This window comes from Oncorhynchus keta, chromosome 35 (assembly GCF_023373465.1).
Source record: "Oncorhynchus keta strain PuntledgeMale-10-30-2019 chromosome 35, Oket_V2, whole genome shotgun sequence".
Classification (NCBI taxonomy): Eukaryota; Metazoa; Chordata; class Actinopteri; order Salmoniformes; family Salmonidae; genus Oncorhynchus; species Oncorhynchus keta.
In genome coordinates, this window is record NC_068455.1 from 44,766,092 (window position 1) to 44,791,405 (window position 25,314).

Consider the following 25,314-nt stretch of genomic DNA (forward strand, 5'->3'; position numbering starts at 1 on the left):
TGTGTTTTGAATTGCTACATTTATATGCACTTTGTTTATATACATTAAAAAGATATACTTTAAATGCAAATGTTTAATAGCATTCTTTTTCATAACAAACCAATGCATTTTTAAATACATTGTGGCTAAGGTAGAGTATGAATTAATTTAATAATTTAATTAGAATTGTTTTAACACCAATCATAGTCAAAATATCGCAAACTGTTTGACTTGAAAAAATGCAAAACATATATTTTTAAATGAGCCGTTTGGGAGCCAAAAGAGCCGGCTACGTTTTGGTGAGCTGAGCCGAATGAGCCAGCTCACAGAAAAGAGCCGGAATGCACATCACTAATATCAACACTACCACATATCAGTTAAATTGGTAGAGCACTCTCACAAACGGGAGGCAGAAATGTAGCCCATTATAAGGCATGCCTCCATGTATGTTAATGAGCCAGAAGCAACAATACCATGTAACCACTAGTGGTCAAAAGGTTTTTAGTGTGACAACCATACTGTATGATACTATATTCTGTGGGGTGGAATTACAGAAAAATTTGAAATACAGCAATTCTTTGCACCATAATTTACAAAAGGTTGCCAGCATCCCACCAAAGTTAAATTGAAATTTAAGGAATCATTTACTGTTTACACCTAAAATCCCTGACTGCATTGCCATTTATGGCAATTTACTCTAAATAATGAATATGGAACTTTACTGTGAGTTGTATTGTATAATACTGTAAAAACAAGATTATTTTACAGTGTACAGTATCCACACTTAAGATTCATGCAAATCTTGCATTGAATTCTATCATGCTTATCTAAAGTTAGGGTTTGGCCCGCCGTGACCAACTGAGACCATGGATCAATCTGTGTCAACTCTGCATGTTCGAAGGGATGATTGTGAATGCCAGAGTTCTAGTGAGGATCTTGGGTAACTAACGGCCAGAGAATTGAGGCGCAACCATCATAACACTGGGCCCTTTTTTTTCAGGATCCTATCCTGGTCTGAACATATATTTTTTTACAGGATCTTAACAAGATTTACAGTCTGGGATTTGGGACACTCTTCATTTAGAATACTTTCTTATTGAAACCTTATGAACATTAAACTTAGTCAATCTGGCACATTGTCTTCCAATCAATATGTAACGTATATGAACAGTTTAAAACATATTTTCTTTTATCAATTTCTTTATTTTCTTGACACTAAAACACATCTACAGTTCAACACAACATTTGGCAAAATACAATGATTTGGCAAAAACCTTGTAATGATTGATTCAACATCTCTTCCAGTAAACTGGCAAAAAATTAGCATTGTTCAATTAGGATTCGGTAAAACATGAAGAACGCACTTCAATGTCCATGACACTAACTTTGTGCCAACTTGAATAAGAAACACATCCTAAGCTGCTCTCCTAATACACTCACTCACAGACTTGAAAAGGGAGAACAGAATTTGTGCAAAGAAAAAAGAGATCAGAGAACAAACCTTTTGCGACAGATCACCACCACATTGAACCTCAGTTTCATTTCTGTACAACAAAACCGTTTCATAATCATATTCTGGGACAGTTCATAAGCTCACAATAGCTCAATTTGAGACAGCCACCAGCACAATGAGTTACACATGAATGAAAGTTCTACATCTCTGCTGAATTTCTAAAAGATGGTTGAAATGAGGTAATGTCACAGCAGGATTAGCATCTAAGCCAAAAATTGTCTGCATTCTCCTTTGTGTAATTGTCTCACTGGTGGAAAAATGTCCTTCCCACAACAGTATTACCACTGTCTTCAACACTGGCTCTCTGGTTTAAGTGTCTCTTTTCCCCCCATCATTCATGAGCTGCTTTGAAGCACCAACATTATTCAAAGCTGAATACACTTGAACATTAGCGACTGAAATATTACAAATACAAAATATACACTATATTATGCTACAGTGTTTAGAATGCCGTTTGACGGTCTTGATTGACTGTATTGTATTGCATAATTTGAAAATATGATTGGTTTATACAACTATGACATAGCCAGAAGATCGAAGCAAGGCAATGCCAGTGGCTGAGCTGAAGAATACAATATTTTTATTAGCTATAATCTGTGGCTGTAAAAATGTAGTGGTCTGCTGACACTAATAGGCTATGTGCTGTCATTTTATTTTACTAGCAAGTTATTTATTAATACCTACCTCTGCAAGTTGGGCTCCCGAGTGGCGCAGCTGTCTAAGGCACTGTATCTCAGAATTAAGAACACCTAATGTACTTGAAATGATTCCAAATAGTATTTGAACCCATATCTACAAATAATAGTTTTACTGGGTAGCTGCATTAAGATGGACACAACCTTTTCTTTCTTTTCACATACTACAGTCCCTGGTTTGAATCCATGCTGAATCACATCTGGCCATGATTTGGAGGTGTGATTGGGAGGTACACAATTGGGCCAGCGGTGTCCGGGTTTGGCCGGGGTAGGATGCCATTGTAAATAAGAATTTGTTCTTAACTGACTTGCCTAGTCAAATAAAAAAAAGTTAATCTATTAGCCAGTAGTTGTTGGCCTATTCACTGGGCATTATTAGCTAGTGAGAATTAGTGTTAGCAATTTGCTTTCCAAACTTAAATAGCTATTAATGGACAAGCTAACTTAGTTGGAGTATAGGTCAACTCTGGGCTCCCGACTGGTGCAGTGGTCTATGGCACTGCATCTCAGTGCTAGAGGTGTCACTAACGACCCTGGTTCCATTCCAGGGTGTATTACAACCGACCGTGATTGAGAATCTCATAGGGCGGAGCACAATTGGCCCAGCGTCGTCCGGGTTAGGGTTTGGCTGGGGTAGGCTGCCATTGTAAATAAGAATTTGTTCTTAAAATGACTTGCCTAGTTAAATAAAAGGTTACAAAAAATATATAAAAATGGACCAACCAATGGTAGCCTACATATGACTGTCAGCTGCCTACAATATCAGCTAGATTGATTGACTTTGCTGTGCAGCTCACCCTTGACTGGCGGCAGGCTATAATGCACCGCTGGCGCAGCTCTGCTTCAGCCTTTGGAACTAGGCTATGTCACAGCAGTATAAACCAATCACAGACCGGAACAGTGGAACAAAAAGCCATTTGTTGAACGGCCTTCTTAAATCTCTCTACACTTTTTAATTAATGGTAGAGCTGTGGGGTGTTTTTAAAATGAAAGTTACAGAATTCCGCGTGTCTACCTATAGGCATTGATCTGTGTCAGTGGACTAGTTTGTTTGAAGGATGGAACACACCATTACGAATGTCGGCCGTGCACAGTACTCTAGATCATCTTCAGGGAGTCAACAACATGTAGAGGCTATGATTGTTCCCCCCCCCCCCTACATAGTCTATAAGAAAAATACGTATTTACCCTCTTTATACAAATGGTCCCACACAAAATGAAAGCAGCCTGAAAGTTGTTTACACCGTTTTCTCTAAGGTTCAATGGTAACCCTTTAGGTGACAATATATTTGAAGGTTGCATGTATAACTTGATTGAATGCGTATCGTGGAAGATGGCGCGAATTGATATTTAAAGGCAATGTCCCCGTGTTTGCGGAGACTGCATTCATGGTAAAACTCTGCGTATGTTCGGCTCAAACGGAAATTACATTTACACTTGAATTGCGCCATACTACGGATCTTCTGCTTAACGGATTGAATCAAGCCCGAACTTGCTTGCAGCACTGCATTGGTGATGTAGCTTTTTGGTAGCGCAGCTCGCTCAAGGTGTTTCAAGAGGGTTGTCGTGTGTTGTTGCGAGGCATTATTTTCTCGGTGTGAGCTGGAGGAAGTGGCACGGCTTAGCAAGCACAGTGACATCCATTACTCCTACATAAAGCATTCATAACAGCATAAGAAACATTCATAACACATCCATTAAGGTATAAGTCACATTTATAAAAGACCTTCCATAGTGCATTCGTAAAGCATCCACAGAAAGAACTCAAATGCGAAAACATTGGGAATGGTGGTAGTTCAGAACACTGAAATGTGCTTAACTTTTAAATTCAACTTCTCAAACCTTTTATTATTACTTTTATTGATTGCATTTGTACATGTGTTTGCAAAACATATAGCCAGATACTGTAAACATCTGGTGTATTTCTAGAGCATGTAAGCATCAGAAGTTATATTTCCCATTCGGTTGACCGGTCAGTCTAACTCTGAGGTTCATATATTTGAGGATCAACTGCATGTCATTAGTGACATTAGTCCAAAGTTAATTATTGTTTCATGACAAATATAAACATTTTCTTATTTCATGTTTTGGTTGATCACTATCATTTACATTACGAAATAGTATATGGTAAGTTTTAACATTTGGAAAGCAAAAGGAAATGGCTATATTGCTTTTAACAATTGCCGGTGACAATGTTCTGTTTTTGGTAAAAACATCAGAGGTATGATATTATTTCCGACCATTTCAAGAATTTGCTTTATGCTGGCTATGGATATTTGGAAATTAAATTCAAAGTAAGCAAAGTATAACAATGGCAACATTCATGATTACTTTGTAGTGATACATAATAATGCTCTAGAGGGAAGAAAAATATGTGTTCTGACAAAAATGTATTTGTTCATGTGACTTTTATTTTCACATTTATCCTGTCATGTGACATACTATTCAATAATGACTATATGAATGCACTCTGAAGGTCATTAGGGTCATTAGGGTGCCACATTTTATGAATCGTTTATGTATGCTGAATGGTTTGTCTATTCAACCTTCAACGAAAGTGGTACACTGTATTTGAACTATACATCATACCAGCATCATAATATAGTCAAACATGACATAATGACAGGTATTATGATATACACTATCGTTCAAAAGTTTGGGGTCACTTCAAAATGTCCTTGTTTTTGAAAGAATACACTGCACTCCTCAATACACTGCATTTCTGATCAATTTGATGTTATTTTAATGGACAAATCGTTTATTTTTATATCGACGTGACTCCAAACTTTTGAACAGTAGTGTACATAATGTACATACCACCTCAGGTCATTATGTGGTGTTTAAGTTCAAGGTTGGAGGTATCTTTGGTATAAAAAAATACATTTAAAAATTCTAAGAAAGTTAATAGCATTTTCAATCTTTCACAATGAAACCACAGATGTGTGGGCAGATCCAAGCTTGAATAGTTATCCCATTTTTCATGCACTGAAATTTGCTCAAAGGTTAAAAATATACAAGCGAATATTTAAGACAATGTGGCTAGATGGCAATAGACAAGCCCACACAGATAAGCATATGATTCATTATTCATGTCAAATGTGTGCTCTCATCATTGTACCACAATAGGTGTAAATATTTGAGAGCAAAAACATTCGAAATGAAATTGGATAATGTTCGCATTGTAAGTAAAATATTCATGGAGCATATGATAGAACTGCAATGCATTTAATGTGATAATGCTCACTAAGAAACCACTATTAACATAATAGTTATCTATTTTTTCAATGTATCTTCCTTTCCTTCTTTCTGCACTGTATTACTGTACATACATGATCAACGATGAGTGTCAGTGTGTTTTGCAGTGCAAATGCTACCTTCAAACAATACAAATATCCATTTTACAGTAAATTACACAATTTAATTACTTGCATGTGTTAAATAAACACTGCATCACTGTATCACTAATACATATGAAAGTATATCATATCATATCACAATTGAATAAATAGTACATATTTTAAATGACAACTATTTCTTCAATTTCAAAAATGTATTGTATACTGCCATATGAAAATGTCATGCCAGCCCGATTCCCACATAGCAAAACAGTTACAGTACATCATAAAAAAAACAAATAGCAGCAAATGCGGTCACATTCAGAGATTAAACACCTATAAACACAAAAGTATGTGGACAGCCCTTCAAATGAATGGATTCTGCTATTTCAGCCATATTGGTTGCTGACAGGTGTATAAAAGCGAGTACACAGCCATGTAATCTCCATATACAAATATTGACAGTAGAATGTCCTTACTCAAGAGCTCAGTGACTTTTCTGGGAAGGCTTCTGGGAAAGCCTTCCCAGAAGAGTGGAGGCTGTTATAGCAGCAAAAGGGGGGACCAACTCCATGTTAATGCCCATGATTTTGCAATGAGATGTTCGACGAGCAGGTGTCCACATACTTTTGGTCATGTATAAAAGTGAGATTTTATGAAACAAATATTAAATGCATTGCAAATGACAACATAAATCATGATTGAATTGAAATGCAAGAGACAAATTAAGGCTGACCAAATCTGTCTGGCATCAAAATAAAAAAAAAGAGAATGGCTTATTTGGGCCCCTATAACCAGTGAGAAAAACATGTTGGAACATTGTCAATGACAATGTCAAATACATCATGACTGAATATATCTTAAAGCAATGCTTCCAACTGCAAAACAACAATGTCATGGCCCTTCAAGGCATTCCACCCCAAAACCATTTATCAAGGTTATTGAATGCCTTGTACTCCTTGTGCCTTTTGAGATTATCACAAGCGAGGCATGTGTGTTCGGCCCAGAAGTATGCCTTTTTCACTTTAAAGTGCCGTCGCCACTCAAAGTATCTGAGATACATCTCCTCATTCCTGTCCAATAGCAGGAGATAATCAGCCAGCTCTTTGGGTGAGGTGAAGTCATCCACATGGATAAAGGCTTCCCCCTGGACAAAGTTCTCGTAGTTCTGTCTTGGTGGACCTAAAACCACAGGCACCGTCCCTACAGAGAGTGGGTTATACAGTTTCTCTGTGATGTAGTCTTTGTGAATTGAGTTCTCAAACGCCAAGTAGAATTTACAACTGGCGATGGTAGGAAAGTATTCTTGATCTGCAATGTACTCTCCAAAGGCTTGTCCGTAAGCGTGAACCTCAATATGTTTATAGAGCTCGTTGTAGTACTTCACTCGCATGTGATCCTGGTTCCAGTTGCTGACAATCCAGCAGATCAACTTGCTTTTGCTCGGAGGCACGAAATCCTCGTCCCCTTGGGCCGCCACAATCGACCCATAAGGCACTTCGATATCAGCATCCTGACGATAGTTCAAAGTTAAATTGAACAAGTTTTCAATACCGGGCAGCTGAGAGGAGTGGGATGGTGACTCTAGGTTCATCCATATCCACTTTTGGAAGGAGGGACGCTGAAGGGGGGGCAGGTTGGAGAGATCAGTACAGATATCCCTGTGATGTATGACGACCCCATCTGACTTATTATATAGGTTCCGATCTGCTGTGATGAAACAGCCCTCGATGTTGAACAGAGAGCTGCAGACACCCAGGTCATAGGTCTGTCCAAAGGGCCAGAGCCAGACGAGTACAGTGGTAAGGTTTTTGTCACCCTTGGTAGAGAAGAGATTTTTAACTTGGATAGTGGATGCGGTTGACTCTACAGGACCTGATAGCCAGCTAGTTGACGGTTTGAAGTACATCAAAACCAGAGTCACAAAACAGCCCAGTAGAAAGGTGCCAAGTAGAAATGGTCGTAGAATTCTGTGGAAAGATGCAGATGGCATACTCTGTCCTATAAAGATACGTAAAAAAAAGAAAGAAAAGAAATGACATTAAACTCAAATCAGTAAATTCCTTATAATTTAATCAAAGTTACTCTTTCCAGTGAATAAAATGGAAGACTGTGCGAAATCGGCTACAATTTTGCCTAGAGGCCTGATGGCACATTTTCAAGATTGTTTGTAAACAGTATATCTCGTGGCATCCTTGCCTCGTACAGTATGAGAGGGCCAACCACATTAAGATAATGGCTTTTATGTTATTTTGTCACGTCCAATTAATAGTTTGGCAAACATTTTTGTCATGGCTCGTGCAGAGTGAGGCAATTTGTGAATAGGCACACGAGATGAGCTCGCCCGGTTTATAGAGTAGGTGGAGTTTGCAACTAGGAATAAATAGAATAGTTCCAAATGTGAAACTCCACTGGCCAGGGTAGGTTAAATGTGCCTTTCGACAACCAGCAATAACCAATGGATATAAACAAACTATGGTACGAAAGGTACAGGGCAAATTGCTGAAAGTGTACTTGCATCATGTTTCGTTTGAATAAAGACCGCAAGACGTGGAAGCTTGAACGTACAGTGTGAGATGCTTGGGCTCGTTTGCGATTGGTGAAAATGTATTGCCTCTCGCTGGCATACATTGCAATCCTATAATTATAATCTAGATTTTCCATCTGTAGATGCTCATACTATCAACAAACTATCTGTTGATAAGTAAGTGCTTGCTAAGGTTATGGTTAAAATAAGGTTTAGGTTAAGGGTTAGTAGATAGTTAGTTGACAGTTAGTTGACATGTTAATGATAGTCCATCTGTAGATGCTTTACAGACTATCCAAATAAAGTGTTACCTATAATTCTTCAATCAAAAAGGTAATGTAACATTGAATATGCATTATAGAATTTTACTAGGAGTTACGAAATAAAAAAATAACTATTCCACACCTGGTAGATCTGACTGTGTGCTGAAATCCAGGCAAGGAAAGAAGTCATGGAATCCTGAAGGTGCAGGTTCTACATTGGCTCAGCAATGAGATTGCCCTTCTCGGTGAAGTAGCGTTTGAATGAAGTGTTGCTGCACACAGTTGGAATAAGGTCCTTAGTCGTCTAGTGAATTTGGTCTGATTTTGAGTTCCCAGGTCATCTCATTGATGTCTCCTTAGGAAAGAGAGAATAAGTGAGGTTACAATAGTTTGTTAAAGAGACAATCTTCCGTTCAAGCAATACTCCGCTACTGTTTTTGGGATAGAGCTGGAGAAATTCATAGACAGAGCAATGGATGCGAGGACTGACCATGAGATCATAATTATAGTTTTAATCATGTTTTGAGGCTATACAGTGTTTATTTATGATTACAGAGTTTACAAACAATGGAGTAAAACAAGCTTGCATTTGTAGCAATCGTAGATTGCTTCTTTAAACGCCTAGAGTCGATTTGACTCACCGGTACAAAAAAATAAACACCATAAAAATCTGTCAATTTAAGATAGATATGTTTTTTTTGCATTGAATGTGTCCACTAATGGAAAGGGTAGATTCTCACGAACACGATGGTGTCTCCATTTTGCTCTGTCACAGGACGATTCTGAAGGTATCCGATACCGGTTTTTAAAAAATGAATGGAAGTATGAAGGTAGTTTTGTGCCTACCCAAATTGGTAGAAACACTTAAAAACCTTGTTTTTTAAGTATTTTTTTTGCGTTTCTTTAGGCTATAGTAGTAAAAAGCCAAATTCAATAATTTATCCACATTTGATTTATATCCCAAATCCCCAAAAATCTAAATCATATAGCTAAATGATCCATAGTATGACCACCTTAAAACAATGTTATGTCAGTTGAGACCCCCCCATGGCTTAGAATTGTACAAATTAAATGACAATTAAGGCTATAGACTTCCACAACTGAAATAACTTGCTTATATTACTTTACATGTGTGACTGGCCTGATCCTGAACTCGATTAATATCAGTGATGCAAGACAGTGTTAGCCTATTTAGTTAAAGCCTAGCACAATTCTTCAGGTCTCAGGTATGGATACTCATCACACATGCATACTGGTAGTTCAATTAAGCACCTACTCCTCCAATACACATGACACTCTGAAAAAATACAGTATTAATATCTTAAGATATGTCACACATCAATCACATGCATACAAGTATGAGAATGATGTTATCTTAAGGCTAAGAGGAAAGTGGACACGTGACATATGCTGGCCCATATTTTTATTTTATATAATCTTTATGTAACTAGGCAAGTCATTTAAGAACAAATTCTTATTTACAATGACGGCCAAACCCGGACGATGCTGGTCCAATTGTGTGCCGCCCAATTGGACTCCCAATCACAGCCGGCTGTGATGCAGCCTGGAATCGAACCAGGGACAACAGTGCCATCTAAGGGAAGGTTTAAAATATCAGTGGCCACTTGACAGTTGGTCCACGCGTGCTCTGAGCACACGTCCCTGTAATCTGTCTGGCCCCGCGGCCAGAGCGTGCTCACACAGTGGCCTGGAACAGCTGGTGCTCTCATGCATGCTTCAGTGATGCTAGCATAAAAAGGTATTTAGCTTGTCTGGTAGGCTTGACTCACCGGGCAGCTCGCGGCTGACAGTTCTGTATTTCAGCCCCTTTTCAGGTGTCCCAACTTTTCTTTCTACAAAAAAAATATATTTTTGTCAGCAACACGCATGAATCGCCAAATGTAATTTCACTTGTTGGTTCATCAAATGGTGTGATTGCTCTTTTTGGATGCTGGAATTATTTTGGATGAAAAATGATATAGTGGATGAACATACGCAGGTAGCCTACTTTTTGAAGTGATTTGTTTTAAAATAAGATAACAACGTGACGTCTCGTTGTATTCATACCCAATTTTTTTTTTTAACAATACATCTGCCAATGATGATCCTCAACACGGGGGCCCCTCAGGTGTGTGTGCCTAGTCCCCTCCAGTACTCCCTATTCACCCATGACTGCGTGCCCAAGTACGACTCCAACACCACCATTAAGTTTTCTGATGACACAACAGTGGTTGGCCTGATGACCGACAACGATTAGACAGCCTATAGGGAGGAGGTCAGAGACCTGGCGGTGTGGTGCCAGCACAACAACCTCTCCCTCAACGTGAGCAAGACAAATGAGATGATCGTGGACTACAGGAAAAGGAGGGCCGAACACGACGCCATTCACATCAACAGGGCTGTATTGGAGTGGGTCGAGAGTTTCAAGTTCCTTGGTCTCCACCTTACCAACAAACTTTCATGTTCCAAACACACCAAGACAGTCGTGAAGAGGGCACGGCAACACCTTTTCCTCCCCAGGAGACTGAAAAGATTTGGCATGGGTGTCTAGATCCTCAAAAAGTTATACAGCTGCACCATCGAGAGCATCCTGAGCGGTTGCATCACCACCTGGTATGGAAACTGCTCGGCATCCGAATGTAAGGCACTACAGAGGGTAATGTGTATGGCCCAGTACATCACTGGGGCCAAGCTTCCTGCCATCCAGGAACTATATACTAGGCGTGTCAGAGGAAGGCCCCAAAAGTTGTCAAAGACTCCAGTCACCCAAGTCATAGACTGTTCTCTCTGCTACCGCCAAGGCAAGCAGTACCGGAGCGCCATGTCTAGTTCCAAAATAAACAGCAAAGGTGGCCATTTGATTATCTATGCATAGTCACTTTACCCATACCTACATGTACAAATTACTTCGACTAACCTTCACCCCCACACATTGACTCGGTACCAGTACACCCTGTATATAGACTCGGTATTGTTATTTTATTGTGTTACTACTTTATTTTATTTTATTTAGTAAACATTTTCTAAACTCTTTCTTTAACTGTATTGTTGGGTAAGGGCTTGTAAGTAAGCATGTCAGTGTAAGTTCTACTACACCTGTTGTATTCGGTGCATGCGACAAATACAATTTGATTTGATACAATGATTATCTACACTCAGTGCTTGTTCTGTCACAAGCTGGTAATTAGGTGAACTATTACCATTTTTGCAACCACGAAATGGCGTAGTGATTTCTGCATCTAGCACCTTTAATAACAAGCGTGTATGTAATCTGTAAATATAAATCATATGTGAAATCACAAAGATGTTTAGCCACAGAGAAGATTCTGAATCTTGCCTGGCCACGGCTAGTTGAGATAATGAGGGGGCTGGGACATTGACGAGAAAGAGAGCCCATTCTGTCACTTAAGGCTTCTCTGTCAAATGGCATACCCTGCTCCCTGCGGATATAGAACTCACCAGTTTATAGTCCTGAAACCCAGAAATTAGTTACCTCTGATTCGTTCAGCCATCTCTATGGGGAAAGAATAGTGTTTTGTAATTAACACAAACAATAAGGTCTGAGGTTAACACAGGCTTAGTAGATATTATACATTTTGTTCTATGAGATAATAGCAGTTAAAATGACCTTTGAATTATGAAGCCTTTATGTGCTTTTTACAAAAAGACACCATTTCTATTTCTCTCTATTTGAAAGATCCATAGCTTGATCAAAGACAAAAATGCCTTGATCATTGGACTTACTCATATTTTCATAATGGACAACATGCAAAATGTAGCTACAGCTTTTAAAAACAGTGTTGTCCTGAATTCAGCCGTAGGTATCAACACAGCTCTGTCTTCAGTGGCAAAGGCAGTCTGGTTGAAGTCCAGTGGGAAGGATTATTTTGAAAGTGTTTCAGTCTGCCGTGAATCATAAACCCTAAATGGTACACAGGTAAGAGTCTACAGTGGAAATGGCAAGCTAGCTACATGTGCATACGTTATTGGCTCAACTGTATCAAAAAGTAGTTTTCATTGCTACGTAGCTAGCTAGACAGTTAGATACAGGTATAGTCAGCTCGCCAGTTGCATTCTGCTGTTATTGTTGATTGTTGATGTATTCTTTGTCATGTTTAACTTACTAGCTACCGAAAATAGCCACTGTGGTGTGAATGTTAATTTGTTAGCAAGTTAATCAAATCCCATGTTAAGTGATAGGGACACATGTTACTTAAATTGACTAGCTAGCTAGCCATGATGAAATTATGGCTAAATACATTGGATTATACAGTAGATTCTGAGGTCGTTTTTTGCATGCTCAACTAGCTGGTTAGTTAGATGAATACAGTGGGGAGAATGTACAGAGGGGAGAACAAGTATGTGATACACTGCCAATTTTGCAGGTTTTCCTACTTACAAAGCATGTAGAGGTCTGTAATTTCTATCATATGCACACTTCAACTGTGAGAGACGGAATCTAAAACAAAAATCTAGAAAATGACATTGTATGATTTTAAGTAATTAATTTGCATTTTATTGCATGACATAAGTATTTGATCACCTACCAACCAGTAAGAATTCCGGCTCTCACAGACCTGTTATTTTTTTCTTTAAGAAGCCCTCCTGTTCTCCACTCATTACCTGTATTAACTGCACCTGTTTGAACTCGTTACCTGTATAAAAGACACCTGTCCACACACTCAATCAAACAGACTCCAACCTCTCCACAATGGCCGAGACCAGAGAGGGTGTAAGGACATCAGGGATAAAATTGTAGACCTGCACAAGGCTGGGATGGGCTACGGGACAATAGGCAAGCAGCTTGGTGAGAAGGCAACAACTGTTGGCGCAATTATTAGAAAATGGAAGAAATTCAAGATGAAGGTCAATCACCCTCGGTCTGGGGCTCCATGCAAGATCTCACCTCGTGGGGCATCAATGATCATGAGGAAGGTGAGGGATCAGCCCAGAACTACACAGCAGGACCTGGTCAATGACCTGAAGAGAGCTGGGACCACAGTCTCAAAGAAAACCATTAGTAACACACTACGCAGTCATGAATTAAAATCCTGCATCGCACGCAAGGTCCCCCTGCTCAAGCCAGCGCATGTCCAGGCCTGTCTGAAGTTTGCCAATGACCATCTGGATGATCCAGAGGAGGAATGGGAGAAGGTCATGTGGTCTGATGAGACAAAAATAGAGCTATTTGGTCTAAACTCCACTCGCCGTGTTTGGAGGAAGAAGAAAGATGAGTACAATCCCAAGAACATCATCCCAACCGTGAAGCATGGAGGTGGAAACATCATTCTTTGGGGATGCTTTTCTGCAAAGGGGACAGGACGACTGCACTGTATTGAGGGGATGATGGATGGGGCCATGTATCGCGAGATCATGGCCAACAACCTCCTTCCCTCAGTAAGAGCATTGAAGATGGGTCGTGGCTGGGTCTTCCAGCATGACAACAACCCAAAACACACAGCCAGGGCAACTAAGAAGTGGCTCTGTAAGAAGTATCTCAAGGTCCTGGAGTGGCCTAGCCAGTCTCCAGACCTGAACCCAATAGAAAATCTTTGGAGGGAGCTGAAAGTCCGTATTGCGCAGTGACAGCCCTGAAACCTGAAGGATCTGGAGAAGGTCTGTATGGAGGAGTGGGCCAAAATCCCTGCTGCAGTGTGTGTAAACCTGATCAGGAATCGGTCATATGGACACTGAAACACATGGAGACATTATTTTACTGTAACAGAGGAGAAGTGAACCTTTCCAACCATTCTGCAAAATGCATGCTCAGTTTTTCTAGTGCGTATCACGGTACCACATATCACTAGCAGCATCTTTGTTAAATAATGATTGTTATACTAGCTGTTTAGTCTTTTTTTTAAAGCATAAAACAATTATATAAAGATTTTGCCTATAGTCAATACAAGAAAAAGAATGGTGTACATGTGAAAATAAATCATATTCTCTTGTCTGGGGATTCTGAAATCTCCAGGGATCTGTACACCCATTCTGACCCATAAAACCAGAGAAGGACTTTGACATAGCAGAAGGAGACATTGTTCTGGGGTTGGAGCGGTCTGAAGCTGGGCTAATAACACAATTCAGATCCCGCTAGATATCAAAAGATGGGTGTTCAGAGAAGAGATTTAGTACTGAGGAAAGACGTATTGCATGCTCAAGAATGTGGTGGTTCTCATATCGCTGCTGCCATTTCAATGGCATTTGAGAACATGTTTGAAACATGAACACACTCCTAGCGCCATTTGAACAACTGACTGGAGAAATAAGCTAATCAACTGCGTTTGCAGCACCCTCTGTCATGGCATTGAAACGCCCTCTCAACAAAACTGTCGACACAAACCGTGGGGTAACTTACAAAAGTACTTGAGGCCGTGAACAAGCTATTCGGTGGTATTCTCTCTGAGCCTCTAGTGTGTCGATGCTAGGTACAAGGACCGCTACTTTAATGCATACAAGAACCAGGGTTTACGTGAAATGTTACATACATAGCTGGACAAGATAGAAATGGACACAGGGACGATGCACACAGAGGAAGACAGGCCATGGACAGACAGAGCTGAAACTTCATTCTTGACATGTATGATGAAATCCTGGTTGAGAATGAAATGACTGAACAAATGAACTACGAAACAGCACAGCATGTAAGTGAAAGAAATAGGTTTTCCTGATGTTTTACTGGTAATGGGGACATACGTAAATGCCAACAAAATAGCTTCTTGGTCAGTGGTGTGTGTTTGTAACCTTTATTTAACTAGTCAAGTCAGTTAAGAACAAATATTTATTTATTTACAATGATCGCCAACCCCGGCCAAACCTGGACAACGCTGTGCCAATTGTGCGCCGCTCTATGGGACTCCCAAACACGGCCGGATATGATACAGCCTGGAATCGAACCAGGGATTGTAGTGACGCCTCTTGCACGGAGATGCAGTGCCTTAGACTGCTGCGTCGGTGTGTGTGTGTGTGTGTGTTTGTGTAACTATTTAACTGTCCTAGAATGCTTAAAAGGCTGCTCAAATTTAAAATATTGGTTATCAGTATCTTTTTTTGGCAAGGAAAATAATGTATAATGGTATCAGCCAAAAATGTCATATCAGTGCATCACTAATCTAAAATATTGAAAGGAAAAATGTGTAAAAACAGACCAAGTGTTGGCAAAGCCTGCTACATTATTAGTGTATGTGCATTATGCATGGTTCTGGTTCAATTTGTTACAAAAAGGTCATTTTTATAGACAGAACTGAAAGCCAGGTCAGTGATTCATGTGCTTGAAAGCAGAATCCAGATGCATCGGATGTAGTGATCACCATATACTAGCCATATCTAAGAAAACCAAAGTTCCAAAGGCCGGGCCTAATATAGTGTATACGTTTTGTAGTGATTCGTATGTTATTGATGTAAATAATATTTGTGACCGAACAGGTCGAATTGGTCCTATGTAGCAAAACTTGATGGTATTTTGTTTTTACATTGGATAGAAGTAGAGACTCAGAGCTAAAAAATTGTATATCATACACTTCAGTTGAGGAACAATGGGAAAGTATTTCTGCTTTGAAAGTTGATAAACTTTTAACCTCACTTCTGAGAAAATGTCCCTTGAATTTTTGGTACCTACTGGAGAGCGCTTTGTCTACACCCATTCAGCATCGTTCACACCCTCTTAAACTTTATCCCCACCCGTCTCTTTAAGGATTCACATGTGAGGCTACTAAACAACCAAACATTTAAAGACTAAAGGCTGTCTTATCCTACGGGTGTCTTCGTAAATTTAATCTGGAGTGCCAGAGTGTGCTCTGGGCATTCGTAAACTCAGTGTTGTCAGATTGTCCGTTCGTAAATTCAGAGCGTTTCTCTCTCCAAGAGGGTGCAAAGATGTCATCAAGGCAAAGGGGTGGCTACTTTGAAGAATCTCAAATATATTTTGATTTGTTTAACACTCGTTTTGGTTACTACACAATTCCATGTGTTATTTCATAGTTTGTCTTCACTACTATTCTGCAATGTAGAAAATAGTAAAAATAAAGAAAAACACTGGAATGAGAAGGTGTGTCCAGACTTTTGACTGGTACTGTACCTGTGGGAAGCATTGGAGTCAACAAGGACCAGCATCCCTGTGGAATGCTGTGGAATGCTTTCAACGCCTTGTAGAGTCCATGCCCTGACAAATTGAGGCTGTTCTGAGGGCAAAAGGTGCAACTCAATATAAGAAAGGTGTTCCTAATGTTTGGTATACTCAGTATAGTTTAATGTACACATCAACTAGTATACCATTTTAAATGATTTATGGATAAAAAGAAATGTCCCGAGAATTTAATCCAGATGCATTTCGGTAATGAGAATTTTGGTTGAAAAACGTACAAAATTCAGGCGAAATTGTAAAATGTACTTAAAAAAGACACTTTCCCAAAAACATCTTATTCCTCAGAATCATAGTTGATTTTTGTAGATCATGGTTTTTGTAACTCAATTTGCTACATACATTTTAAAGCTGGTTTCATGAGAATCATACACTTGCATAGAAGCATCACTCCAGCATATCACACCTGTAAGGAAAGATATCACAGACACAGCTGTTATTTTGAGAATATACAAGAACTCAATGCAAATGGGTCTAACGTAATATCATGATTTCTGATCACGGATGCTTATGAAACAAGTATTTTTTGACAGGCCAAAATAATTTCTCAGCTGTCAGGATGCAATCTTCCTGCATGTTTATGGACCAAGTACACTGTAGAGCAGCACACGTGTGTCTGTGTGCGCATTCTTACTTCTCAAACTATGGCAGATTTGAGTCATTCACACAGAATGTATCATGTTTTAGGAAAGACCCAGATGCAGACAGGGTCGAAGTAATAAATTACTAGAACAGGGGGCAGGCAAAACAACAGGTCAAGGGCAGGCAGAGGTCAGTAATCCAGTGTGGTGGGACAAGGTACAGGACGGCAGGCAGGGTCAGGGCAGGCAGAATGTTGAAAACCGGGAAAACTATAAAACCAGAACATTAGAAAAGACAGGAGCAAGGGGGAAAACACTGGTAGGCTTGGCGAACAAAACAAACTGGCAATAGACGGACACAGGTATAAATACACAGGGGATAACGAGGGGAGATGGGAGACACCATGTTCGGGGGTGGAGATCAGCACAAATACAGGTGAAACAGTACCCCCTCTAGGGGGCGCCACCTGGGCGCGCGCATACCTGGTTGACCGGGGTGTCGGCATTGGATATCCGCGATGAGGCCTGGGTCCAGGATGTCCCTAGCAGGGACCCAGCACCTCTCCTCCGGGCCATAACCCTCCCAGTCAACCAGGTACTGGAATCCCCTTCCCCGAGGTATAATCTGGGCCTGGAAACAGGAGACAAAGAGCTGTGAGACATGGGTTTGATTTTAGAAACATGGAAAGTGGGATGTATACAGAGGGTATGGGGCAACAGAAGATGAACAGCAGAGGGGTTAATGACCTTGGAGATGGGGAAATGGCCAATAAACTGTGGGGAAATTCTGCAGGACTCCGCCCGGAGGGGCAGATCCCAGGTGGACAGCCATACCTTCTGCCCGGGGAACCTGGGATCTGGTGGCGGTCTGCTTGTCGTCGATACCTGGAGGTGGCCTTAAGGGCCAACCAGGCTCTCTTCCAGCAAGGAAGGGCGTTGCGGACATATTCGACCCACACTAGTTGCCGGCTCTGGGTGGTGGGGTCGGCGGAAACCATGCTGCGAAGAGTCGTTTCCAAGTCTTGGTTGGCCCGCTCCGACTGCCCAATGAGCATGCATAACGCCTTCCAGAACCTGGATGAGAACTGAGGACCCCAGTCGGAGACCATGTCTACCGGGAGTCCATGAATACAGAAGATGGCCCAGCTCATGGTGCAGCACGTCTCTTTGGCAGAGGGTAGCTTTGGGAGAGGAATGAGGTGGGCAGCTTTGGAAAACCAGTCCACTATTGTAAGGATGGGGGTGTAGCCATCAGGCGGGTTAAGGGATATGTGAGACCAGGGACAGTGAGAGACAGGCATTGGTTGAAGACCAGCCGGAGCTTGCCGAGGAATCTTGTTCTATGCACAGACCGTGCATGCGGCGATGAACGTGGAGACATCCGGGACCATGGTAGGCCACCAAAAGAGTTGTCGCACAAAGTCCAGGGTCCAACGGGAGCCTGGTTGGCAGGCAAGCCTGGAGGAGTGGGCCCACTCCAGGACCAAGGAGCGGACAGCATCAGGCACAAACATCTGGTTATCTGGGACCCCGTGGGGTTCAGCTAGGAACGCTGTGCCTCAAGGACCTGCTTCCTATTCCCCAGCTGAGTGTCATCGCCAGACACAAGGTAGGAAGGAGGGTCTCGGGGTTCGAGTGTGTAGCCACGGGGCTATAGTGGCGTGACAGCGCATCCGGCTTGATGTTCTTGGATCCAGGTCAGTAGGAGAGGGAGAAGTTGAACCGGGTGACAAACAGGGACCACCTAGCTTGCCTGGAATTGAGATAATTGGCAGTGCGGAAATGGAATCCAGATGGAATTCGCACTTCTCAGCTTTCACAAAAAGCTGTTTCTACAGGAGACATTGGTGAACCTGTCGGATGTGGAGCACGTGTTCTTTGGCGGAGCGGGAGAAGACCAGGATGTCGTTGAGGACGAACCGGTTCAAGATGCCGGATAACATCATTAACCAGAGACTGGAACACAAGTTGAGGTGTTAGTAGGGCCAACTGGCATGACAAGATATTCGTTGTGACTGCTGGCCGTATTGAAGGCAGCCTTCCACTCTTCCCCTTCCCGTATCCGCACCAGGAGGTAGGCATTCCGTAGGTCCAGCTTGGAGAACACGGTGGCCCCCTGGAGCAGCTTGAAAGCAGAGGAGATGAGTGGTAGCAGGTAGGGGTTCTTCACCGTGATGTCGTTGAGGCACCGGTAGTCGATGCACGGGCGCAGGGTTTTGTCTGTCTCCACAAAGAAGAACCCTGCGCCAGTGGGGGAGGCAGAAGGATGGATGAAAACTGCAGCTCAGTCCTCAGTGTAGGTCTCCAAAGCCTTGGTCTCCGGACCCGACAGATTACAGTTGTCCCTGGGGCAGATTGGTGCCTGGGCGAAGATCAATCCCGCAGTCATAGGGTTGGTGCCACGGAAGCGAAGTGGCCCAGGCCTTACTGAACACCTGCCGGAGGTCCTGGTACTCCGGGGCAACTTTCGAGCCCACAGGAAGATGTCCCAGGGCAGGCTGCGCTGACTTCAGACAATGGGCATGGGAGGATGGGCTGCAGCCCATAATTGCACCAGGAGTCCAGTCTGATGGGATTGTCGTTGGAGCCAAGAGAATCCCAATACCACTGGGAACCTGAGGAACCATATTAAATCAACATAAATTGGATTGCCTCGCTGCGGTTCCCTTACACTCGTAGGTTGATGGGAGTGGTATTGTGAGTGACCCGGCCTATAGAGCACCCTTCCAGCGCTCTAACATGCATGGGAATCGAGAGTCCTTTAGTGAATCCCGAGATAACTAGGGTGACGTTGAGGCGAGGTGGGAATCGAGGGCGAACAACGGGGACAGGGCACAGATTCCCTGTCCCTCCTACGTTCTCGAAGCCGCCCATCGATCTGGATGGTCAAGGCTATGAGGGAGTCAAGGTCTATGGGCAGCTCCTGGACTGCAAGTTCATGTTTGACCACCTCCGATAATCCGTGAAAGAACATCTCGAACAATGCTTCCGGGTTACAGGCACTCTCAGCCGCCAACATGTAAAAATTCACCACGTAGTCTGCCACACTATGGGAGTCTTGACGCAGCCTGTCTCCCGGGCAACAGAGAATCAAACATCTACCGAACTTCCACCATGAACTCCTCTAGACGGAGGCGGACGGCAGGGCTGTTGCTCCTACAACACCATAGCCCAGGCAAGTGCCCTACCAGACATTAGCGTGTATGCTATCCTCGAGCAGTCCGAGGGAAACTAAAAAGTCTGCAGCTCGGAAATGAGGGAGCAATGGGAGAAGAAAAAACTCTGGCAGGTTCCGGAATCTCCAGCGTAGCGCTCCAGAGGAGCTAAATGGGGTTATTGGTACACTGGGGTAGGCTGGGAGATTACGGGTGTGGCCCACTGCCCAGTGGGGAATCCGCAGAATTGCTCCAGCAAAGTCTCGAAGTCTGGTCATGGCGCTCTGCCAGGGTATGGAGTCCCTCCATAAGACATTGCAGTAACTCCTTGTGTCATCCAATGGTGGCTCCTTGCAGGGAGACAGCATTGTGAAGCTAATCTGAGTCTGCAGGGTCAGTCATGGCCAGTTCGTACTATCACATTTTAGGAAAGACCCAGATGCAGACAGTGTCAAAGTCATAAAAGTTAATAACTAGAACAGGGGGCAGGCAAAACGACAGGTCAAGGGCAGGCAGAGGTAAGGAAGGTACAAGATGGCAGGCAGGCTCAGGGTCAGGGCAGACAGAATGGTCAAATCTGGAAAAACTAGAAAGCAGGAACTTTGGCAAAGACCGGAGCAAGGGGAATAACGATGGTAGGCTTGACGAACAAAACGAACTGGCAACAGAGAACACAGGTATAAATACGAAGGGATAATGAGGGGAGATGGGAGACACCTGGTGGAGGGTGGAAACAAGCACAAAGACAGGTGAAACAGATCAGGGTGTGACAGAACGTGCATCGTCCTTTCATCTTTTTTCCTACCCTCGCTCTCCCTGTTAGATTTTATGCCAAATTATAAACAACTCAATTGGCTATTTCAGCTATCTGTCAAGCAATGGGCAGGTTGTAAACTTGATCCTACTGCTATGATTGGATAGAGCGAGGCTAACTCCGCTCCCTTTCACATCTCCTCATAACACTTGCTGCTGTTTACTGCCACTATGAGAAATAGCTCAATGGCGATGACATTTTCTACCCAGCCATAAATGTGCATAATATCTAACAAACTGTGCTAGGGTTGTAAAAAATCTTAAATGGCGATGCACGTTCTGTCTGAATGACTCAAATCTTCCCATAGTGTCACACCCTGACCATAGTTTGCTTTGTATGTTTCTATGTTTTGTTTGGTCAGGGTGTGATCTGAGTGGGCATTCTATGTTGTGTGTCTAATTTGTCTGTTTCTGTGTTTGGCCTGATATGGTTCTCAATCAGAGGCAGGTGTTAGTCATTGTCTCTGATTGGGAAACATATTTAGGTAGCCTGTTTGGTGTTGGGTTTTGTGGGTGATTGTTCCTGTCTCTGTGTTTGCACCAGATAGGGCTGTTTTGGTTTTTCACATTTCTTGGTTTTGTTAGTCTATTCATGTATAGTTTCTTTATTAAAGAACCATGAATAATAACCACGCTGCGTTATGATCTGCCCTCTCCTTCGACACAAGAAAACTGTTACACATAGTTTGAGAAGTGAGAACGCATACACGTGCACTGATCTACAGCTTTCTTGGTCCATAAACATAAAATAACATTTGTAGGTAGCTAAACCTATTACCAACTTTTTATTTAGGCATTTTACAACGCTTCCTTCTTTCCCTATAACACCAGTAAATAGCTAACGTTACACTGCAAGTCAGATGACTCGTTGCCGAAAATGGTGCATGTTCAAAATGATAACCAGCTAACATTAACTAGCTACGTTGGCTATTAGCTCATACCTGATATTTTAGCACCATGTTTATCTAGCCAGTTAGCTAGCATAGAAACTAATATACAGTTGAAGTCAAAAGTTTACATACACTTATGTTGGAGTCATTAAAACGTGTTTTTCAACCACCCCACAAATTTATTGTTAACAAACTATAGTTTTGGCAAGTCAGTTAGGACATCTACTTTGTGATTGACACAAGTAATTTTTCCAACAATTGTTTACAGGCAGATTAATTCACTGTATCCCAATTCCAGTGGGTCAGAAGTATGCATACACTAAGATGACTGTGCCTTTAAGCAGCTTGGAAAATTCCAGAAAATTATGCAATGGCTTTAGAAGCTTCTGATAGGCTAATTGACATCATTTGTCAATTGGAGGTGTACCTTTAGATGTATTTCAAGGCCAACCTTCAAAGCCAGTGCCTCTTTGCTTGACATCATGGGAAAATCAAAAGAAATCAGCTAAAAGATATTATAGACCGAAGAAGAACGCCAACACCATCTCAACCTTGAAGCACGGGGATGAAAGCATCATGTTGTGGGGTGCTTTTCTGTGGGAGGGACTGGTGCACTTCACAAAATAGATGGCATCATGAGGAAGGAAAATTATGTGGATATATTGAAGCAACATCTCAAGACATCAGTCAGGAAGTTAAAGCTTGGTCACAAATGGGTCATCCAAATGGACAATGACCCCAAGCATACTTCCAAAGTTGTGGCAAAATGGCTTAAGGACAACAAAATCAAGGTATTGGAGTGGCCATCACAAAGCCCTGACCTCAATCCTATAGAAGATTTGTGGGCAGATCTGAAAAAGCGTGTGCGAGCAAGGAGGCCTACGAACCTGACTCAGTTACACCAGCACCGTCAGGAGGAATGGACCAAAATTCACCCAACTTTGGGAAGCTTGTGGAAAGCTACCTGAAACGTTTGACCAAAGTTAAACAATTTAAAGGCAATGCTACCAAATACTAATTGAGTATATGTAAACTTCTGACCCACTGGGAATTCACATTCTTAAAATAAATGGGTGATCCTAACTGACCTTAAACAGGGAATATTTACTAGGATTAAATGTCAGGAATTGTGAAAAACTGAGTTTAAATGTATTTGGCTAAGGTGTATGTAAACTTCCGACTTCAACTGTGTGTTATATTTGAGATTCTTTAAAGTAGCCACCCTTTGCCTTGAGAGCTTTGCAAACTCTTGGCATTATCTCAACTAGCTTCATTAAGGTTGTCACCTGGAATGCTTTTCAATTAATATGTGTGCCTTGTTAAAAATGTATTTGTGGAATATCTTTCCGTCTTAATGCGTTTGAGCCAAGCAGTTGTGTTGTGAAAAGGTAGGGGTGGTATAAAGAAGAAAAAAAGACCATGTCCATATTATGGCAAGAACAGCTCAAATAAACAAAGAAAAACGACAGTCCATCATTACTTTAAGATGTGAAGGCCAGTCAATACGGAACATTTCAAGAATTTTGAAAGTTTCTTCAAGTGCAGTCGCAAAAACCATCAAATGCTACGATGAAACTGGCTCTCATGAGGACTGCCACAGGAAAGGTAGACCCAGAGTTACTGTACCTCTGCTGTAGACGATAAATGCATTTGTGTTAACTGCACCTCAGATTGCAGCCCAAATAAATGCTTTATAGACTGTTGCCAATTTAAAAAAATATATATATTTAATTAATTTTAGAATAAGGCTGTAACACAACAAAATGTGGAAAAAGTTAAGGCGTCTGAATACATTCCGAAGGCATTGTATGCAGTTTAAGGTGAGTGTAATCATGTTGGCCATATTGGATTCAGAATAAAATTGATTCACACCAACAGTCTTTATAGGCATGAGTGTTGCAAATCTCTGAACAATATGCCTCATTTACAAAATGCATATTTACAGGTGATTTATCCTGCATCAATTGTTATTATGGCAGCCATATTTAATTTTATTTTGGAAGCCATATTGGATTTGAGACTAAATATAAAGATCATCTGTGATTGCACCTTTGATTTAATTGCAAGACTAGGGGCTCTAGATCCAAAAACCTTGATGGAACCTTGCACTCCCAACATTTGAATTCTGATGTCTGTGCCCACTTGTTTTTCTTTGGCGCTACAACAACAAAAAGGCACGGCCATACACCACTGAATGAGAGCAAAGTTGTCTATTGAACAGCTATGAACTATTGTGTCTGTGTTTACAGTTCTATATTTCCACGATTAATTTAGATTTCCTAATGCTGTTTGTGTGTGTAAGTAGACAGCTGACTACTTGTACTCTACCTTTTAGCAATATCAGAGCTTGCAATATTAGGTTACGTGAGCTTAAAAAAAATCATAGGTGGGCAAATGCTTTAGTGGGGTGCATGCAATGGTCTTGTGCAGGCTATTGAATTTATCCGAGGGCAGAATAAAACGGATCCATTTGCAGGCTAGCTATTAGAATAATTCCCTAAAACATGTCTCCTTTGGTTTATAGGCTACACTAGCAGAAGCTGGTATAAGAGCAGTATCAAAAGTGAGAATGGATTTTTAGCCAGTGCAACTGAGGGTAATTTAAAAACGTGATGCAGCCTACACACACTTGCAATGGGTGTCATTCGTCATGATGCAGCATTGTGTTTAATTGTTTAAAATAAAAGCAATTGTTCAAATGTAGCCTTATTAGATTGGCTACCTATTCTCTCTGGTTAACAAACGCCCTTTTACGCACCAACACAGGTTCATATCACTGTTGGCCGTAAGCATATTTGAGAATACTACTCGTTATCCTCATGCATCAAGAGGCACATTGAAGGATAACGTCAATGACCTTAATACAAATGTGTACTTTTCGCAATGCATCATTTTAATCCCAAAATTGTGACTTCAAAGAGATGACGAGATATGCGCATTACGTTGACATTTTTATTGATGTTTTATTTTTAATTAGCTGGCACAGAATGTCTTGCGAAACCAGGTACCAGTGTTCTGACATGGAGCGGAGAAAAAAAAACATTTTACTCACCATCTCGACAAGCGTGTGTTAAAATATGCATATCTTCCCATTGGCTTGCCAGGTCGTTCCATCATACCATCCTACATGCCGAAAACGTTAAGGATGTAAATACACTGCGCCGGTGGCAATATTTGCAGGAATTGGCCAAGATTCATGGGAGCCGAACCCCATATCGTTTCCAGGATCTTGCAACGGAGGGCTATAAAATATACATCTCATGCGACCCGATTTCCAATGTTACCAGAATTCGAAAATGACTGTTAGGCTATTGTTAATTCACAAAATATGATCAAATGCAACGTTTCGTTAATATAAGGACGCAATGTAAGGCATGTGATGCGATGTGGGAAAACTCCCCACTGGCTGCCCATGCGCTACCTTGT

General features: G+C 41.5%; 1 protein-coding gene across 4 annotated transcripts; it reads right to left on the bottom strand.

Moving 5' to 3' along the window:
• Positions 1-3,367: 3,367 nt before the first annotated feature.
• On the bottom strand, positions 3,368-25,314 carry fut9a (fucosyltransferase 9a). Of its 4 annotated transcripts, XM_052497080.1 has the most exons (7): positions 24,941-25,314; positions 17,514-17,661; positions 16,792-16,855; positions 16,387-16,489; positions 10,103-10,165; positions 8,455-8,667; positions 3,368-7,523 (listed from the first exon to the last, which is right to left on the bottom strand). In XM_052497080.1, exon 7 carries the CDS (start codon positions 7,513-7,515, stop codon positions 6,427-6,429), a length of 1,089 nt encoding a protein of 362 aa, XP_052353040.1. In that variant the 5' UTR covers positions 7,516-7,523; positions 8,455-8,667; positions 10,103-10,165; positions 16,387-16,489; positions 16,792-16,855; positions 17,514-17,661; positions 24,941-25,314; the 3' UTR covers positions 3,368-6,426. The 4 variants fall into 4 exon arrangements, with proteins under 4 accessions (XP_052353040.1, XP_052353041.1, XP_035608635.1 ...); XM_052497081.1 differs by having other exon boundaries at positions 16,387-17,661; XM_035752742.2 differs by lacking the exons at positions 16,387-16,489; positions 16,792-16,855; positions 17,514-17,661.